At 36.7% G+C, this 5,977-nt stretch overlaps 1 protein-coding gene across 1 annotated transcript in view; it reads right to left on the bottom strand.

The window, feature by feature from the left end:
• The window catches only part of LOC104164487 (chromosome unknown open reading frame, human C18orf8), a gene marked incomplete at its 5' end in the record, with an annotated part of 13,867 nt that extends 8,126 nt beyond the window's left edge, over positions 1 to 5,741 (bottom strand). The window contains 5 exons of the mRNA XM_009703826.1: positions 1,231 to 1,371; positions 2,567 to 2,653; positions 3,726 to 3,782; positions 4,138 to 4,222; positions 5,665 to 5,741. Of these exons, the coding sequence (XP_009702128.1) occupies positions 1,231 to 1,371; positions 2,567 to 2,653; positions 3,726 to 3,782; positions 4,138 to 4,222; positions 5,665 to 5,741 (447 nt within the window). The remainder of the gene's footprint in view (positions 1 to 1,230; positions 1,372 to 2,566; positions 2,654 to 3,725; positions 3,783 to 4,137; positions 4,223 to 5,664) is intronic.
• Between the last annotated feature and the right edge of the window lie 236 nt (positions 5,742 to 5,977).

Below are 5,977 nucleotides of genomic sequence, written 5' to 3' on the forward strand. Positions count from 1 at the left end.
GCTGACTCCAGAATCTGCCTTACACTCCGAGCATATCCCTGCTCCTGCCCAAGCTTTCCTCTCTCTTCTTCCTCTTTTCCAATGGAATTTATATTTAAGCAAGTTTTCAGAGTTTCCAAAGCTTCTACTGAAACTCACTTCCTATTCTCATTAATTAATTTTTGAGCGTGAAGTGTGACCAACACAGAAGTATCTCCTTTGCTAGAGCTCTATTTTTGAAGATTATTTTAGTGCAGTACCTTTCTCAGGAAATCTTTAAAGATTACCTTCTGAACACAAAATAAAAATTATTTAGCTTCAAGTTACAAGTTGACAAAAAACATTAAGGAGGGGGACACATGACCTAAGTCCTTAAGAAGAAAACTGTGAGAGGCTAGTCAGTTCCACCCAGCCACCTAAGAGAACATCATTTCAGGATCCAGTACAGACCCTACACAGGATCAACCCAAACCAGGAAACCCATTTGAATAAACTGCTTTTTAATCTCTTCCCTTCGACTACCACAGAAATCCTCCTAATCTTTTGATAGAAGCAAGACAAATGCTGTAGTTCTTCTCCTCATTTTTAAATCACCTTAAAGCAAGATTAACTTAAAACAGATTCTAGTTTTCACTACACACTTCTTTCAAGACAAAAAGAAATATTTTCCCGGTAGCCTTAAGAGTTGTCCACAGGGAAGAACACCAAGAAATAAATACTGTAAACAAAGCCCTCTCATGCTTGGGACAACAGCTGTTTCTGAAGCGCTACCTTTTTTCTTTCTTTTTCAAATTCATCCACCCACATTTGGAAGGTTGTAATTACCATCACAAGTGAAAGGCCCTTATTTTTTCTATATCGTCATGCTACAGAGTGCAAAGGCCCATATTAAAAACAAATAATATATACTTACTTAAGTGAAAAAAAGAGCTCTTGAAAGATATTGAAGTTGTCAAATATTGGGTCACTAATATTTTTATTTCCTTTCTCAAGGTCAACTGTCCAACATTAGTTGGATGCACTTCTTTCCAAAAAGGACATAAGAAAGAGCTAATTACTTATTTTAAGCCATCACCTAGGAACTACCTTGCAGATTTTTGCTTTGCCCTTTGCTTATTGTCATACAAAGCTGTGTACATCTCTTGGAAGAAATCCAGTAAAAGCAATAGAATATTTGAGCAAAGAAGCTCCTGGGAAAAAAAAAAAAAAAGGAAGCACACAAAATGAAAAGTTTGGAACATATTCCTTTACCTTGAAATAGAATGGCTGCAGCACATTGCCAAGGACAGTGGTCGAAAGAAGAATAACAGAGCTCTCTGGACAATACATGTACCAGTTGACATTAATACTCTGATTCTTCAGAAGTTTTAAACTTCGTTTCTCTGGTAATACCTGGAAACACAGGATATTAGCATTATATTTCCATCAGGACTCCAACAGCATAATCGTACTACACGGTAGCTAGGCTTGTTAAGTGAGAAACAGTTAAGTGTAAGGGCATTTGCAGTGCTAGAATTAAAATCAGAAACCTGACAATGACAGCTTAGGCCCCAATTTACTGTACCTAAGGAAATGCACATCAAATCCTCCTCAGGTTCTAATGAGCTGTGTCTTGCCCCTCATCCAGGTCTGGGTATATGCTCTGTCCATAAGGGAGAAAACACCTAGCTTGATACAACTAGTGAAGTTTTATTAAAAAGTTATTACAGTACCTTCACTCCCCAGCTTCCTTAATCTTTTATTTTAAGAACTAAGACAGTATATAAATTGATTCTCTTCATTTTAAGGGTTTAAATAACTTCTCTTCAAAAACACACTTATTTGATTTGGTCCTTTTACCTGCAGGGCTGACATTCATAATCCTTTCAGGTGCCAAATATATTTTCCCCTGCATTCAGAAAAAAAAAGCAGGAAATAATGCCGTTTTTTCAGTTACTTTCTTTAGGACTAGTTATTAGTAACGGTAATTAGCTGGATTAATTACCTGTAATTAGTAATTCCAGGACTGGAACTATTGGGAAATGCACAACTTTGGAGGAAGTTTATAACATCCCTCATCATGAATGTCAAAAAGGGCTATTTATTTGTTAGATTTCTTCAAAAACATATGCAAAGGTAATTACACATAACACAGAGGAACTCGGACAATGAGAACAACACAGCAGACAGCAGAAGGGTATCACTAGTCAATTATTTGTTCTTTCCCGCATTTTAAGCATGCGCTTATGCACAATGCTGATTTGTTTTGCATGAAGTGGTATTTCACATTAGATTTAAATACTCGTTTCCACACAAGCCAAGAGCATCTATTAATCTAGAGTTCTCAAGGCTTAATTCAGTACTCCTTTTATACAGGGTCTTTGCTAGCTGTGCTAATTAACCTGTTAATGATAAATTCCCTCTGCCTCAAAAATGTATTTCTCTCAAAGAAAAGTCATCGTAGTCTGCAAACAAAACAGCAGAATTTCTTTTTTTCAGTAGCGCACTTTCACAATTAGAGAGCTAGAAGAAAGGAATTCAAAGATACTGTCACAAATTTACATTTTCAAATCTCTAAATATGCCCTACAGGTGTTATTTTGTATTACCTGGTAGAATTCAATTCCTTGATCTGTGATGAAGACGATTTCTGTCGAACTTGTCCAGCAGAATCCTAGAATATTGGCATTCTTTGTCTTTTAACAAACAAGCAAACAAATACTCTTTTACTTGGAAAAATTAACTATTCAGATAAGCTAGTATTAGTAAACGAAGAATGCAAGAGCAAAGGCAATTTAGTTATCCAAGCGCTGGAGTTAATACTTTCGGCCAACAAGACACACCAGCACGCATCCATCAGCTACTTCAGTAAAGACTTCCAGAACTACGTACGAACACAACTACTGTATGACCTGAATTTTTGGCAGCATGCAAGATTTACACAGTCACGTTTTCTTTTCGCCCTAAATGCAATCAAGTTGTTCTGATTCAAACCACACTGCCAATCTGACCAATTCCTGACATGAAAAGTGGGTTCCTTATGTTGACAGAAATTAAGAACTAAGTGGAAATATTTGCCGTGACTTCACTCAGAACACTTCCATAAACGCTTTGCTAGAATGGTTTATTCAAACACATAATCCTAAATAATGAAGCAGAGACTGCTTCAGCTTTAAAGTCTACAGAAATAAAGGGATCTGTGCAAATCGGGTGTTTAAAAATTTACTTTAGCTTTCTATTACTCCCGAATGTAATTTATCTTAGTTAAAAGTTGGAAAGTACCAAACAATGACAATAGTATTTGTTTCTGGTATAATAATAATCAAAAAATAAGAAGGGTTGTTTAAATATACCAAACGTAGTATGCAAACTAGTAACAGCTTCACTGTTTCACTGATCAGTGAAATTAGGGTAAAACATCCACGTTAACATATCTGGCATTAGTATAATTACTGTCCACTGTTTCTGTATCATCACCACTTTGTCTCTTCTCCTTCCCAAACCTTGACATTTGTTGCCTCCACAGCACTCCCAGTCCTTTCTAGAGAAGAATTAAAGTGACTAGACCAGGAAGTTTTATATGGTATTGTTAATATCTGTTTGTTTACCATAATTCAGATAAGCAGTAGTGACTACATATCTAATTTACTTCATATCAGTGTTTTGGAAGGTATCTATCTCAATTAGTTCTCTTGTAGAGTAGAGGCCACCAGCGTAACTAATGTTAGAATTTCACTTAAGCATATAAGCTTGGGACATTTAACTTACCTTACATTCCTGTGTATATTCTAGCTGAGGGCTATCTGGAATAAAATTCAAAAAATCCTGCAAAAACACCCATGAAGTGTATTAGCAATTATGAAGCACAAACAAGATACATACATAGATATGAGAAAATATCAAATTATTTTGGAGGAGATACATAGAAGAAAAACTTGACTTGCTATATTCCACTTCACCCCTGCCAGGGAATTCTTTATACAAGTTGGCTCCCCCCCCAACACATTTTTTCTTAAATGATGATACTAGCAAGAAAACCACGTTGCCTGTTCAGCCTCTCAGGACGACAGAGGAATTTTCACTACAGCTGTTGTTAGCCACCAGACCTCTTGAATATTTGTCTCAGAGGCTTCTACTCTGGTACTGTAAGCAGAAGATTTCCAGGGTATAAGTTTCTTACCACGCTCTTCAAAGTTCTCTGCACAGCCAGTATCTTGTTGCCCAAGGAAAATTTGATGCATTTCACTTCTCCTTTGTCTTCCATCCTATACAGAAAGAAAAAGAAGTCAGAAAATACCATCTGAAGTAGTTTCTTACAGAACTCTACCCTCAAAAAGACGATGAGAGAGGAAAAAAAGCGTAATACAAATGCTTTTGAATACAACTTACAAGTGTTGCCTGACAAGTACAGGATTCAAAATTCAGACTGGAAGATAACAGCAGTTCACTCTTCAAAAGTCCTGAACACATCCGTTACAGAAAGACAGCTAAGGTCACACAAGTTAGCACCTGACATTACTACTAATGCTCAGCTCTGCTGGTCTATGATGTAGAATTGGAAGACTGTGGGACTATTCAACCTGCGTTCTCAGCTCTATCCCACTGAGTCTGGAGTTCTGTGACACCTGGCAGCATCCTGCAATCAGCCCCTTTACTTCCAGAACTACTGGTAATTGACACAAGCCTACTCGCTTCCCCATTAGGACACATCCTCGAGACAAATTTCTGATGTCAAAGGGAGAGCGAGGCTGTTTTCACACCATTTAAAAAAAATAAAAAATGCATTCTTACCAAACAAGCATGAGTAACGTAGTTCTACTTCTAGGATGCGTTATTAAGTCCAGACAAAGAGAGAGCTAGATAGTCAAGCAGGAAAATGTGAAGCCTCCTGAAGTTCACTGAGTATTTTCAGCTTCCTCAGGATTTGTGATAAGGTTAGTCAAATTAAAAAAGTCAAATAAAAATAGCAACTTTCAGGACAGGCCCTATGCAATACCTGACAGATCACAGTAAACGCACCTCGACTACAAATTGCTTCATCCATATCTGGATCGAAGCAACCTTCAAGTAAAAGAATACTTCCTTACATACGGACAGCAGAGTTCAAAGAGCCATAGCTCTTAACAGAAGCATATTTAAAATAGTTTTCTAAAGACAAAGTAGTTTTATTGAAAGCAGTTGTCAGATTCTGCAAATAATGTTTCCACAACAAATAGAAGACATAAAAGAAGCCAATTTAGATTAGACAAGAAACAGAATGCAAGAAACCTATATGTAGGAAACACTGGGCTTGAATCACAGGCATGAAATTCAGAAATTACAGTTCTCTACACATTTAAGTTTACTCCATTTTGTTTAACTTGCTAAACTGCATCCTTGGATAAGTCACTGCTGCTGTAGGAATCAAGAGTTTGAATCCCCACACTCTCTCACATATATAATGTGCTTTAATAAAACATTGCTGTTTAAAAAAAAATGAAGCCACAGCCTAATAATGTTTGGGTTTTTTTCCCCTCAGAAGACTATAGATTCCTGAGGGCAAAGCATGCCATCTTAATTACAAGATTATGTCTACGAGCAAAATCAAAACATAATCACAACTACTTGTAAGTTTTATGCCTGAATTATAGTGTATCAGGACTAAGTACCACATAATTTTAAGACTGCAGAATTCTATCCCAAGACAATAAAGATGAAGGTGCCTTACCTGAAGGAAATGGGATTTCTATCCTCCAAACCTTTAACAACAACTCCTGTAGCCCCACCAGATCGAACAGCAAAAACCTATAAAAAATTTTGAACATATTTGTAGCTTATTCAAAATTCTAACCTTAACATGCAGTCTTTTTTATAAGCCATACCTTTAATTTTTTTACTAGACAATTTTTGTTCTTACACAGATCTGCCAGTTCACACCGAGATTCAGTAAACAATCAATTCCTTCCTCTGGAGTCCTAAGTTTACTTAGAGTTGACAGGATTCCAATGCTAGTGTGACGGTCTTGTAGGCATATTCTGAAC

This window comes from Cariama cristata, unplaced genomic scaffold (genome assembly GCF_000690535.1).
Source record: "Cariama cristata isolate BGI_N322 unplaced genomic scaffold, ASM69053v1 scaffold6257, whole genome shotgun sequence".
Classification (NCBI taxonomy): domain Eukaryota; kingdom Metazoa; phylum Chordata; class Aves; order Cariamiformes; family Cariamidae; genus Cariama; species Cariama cristata.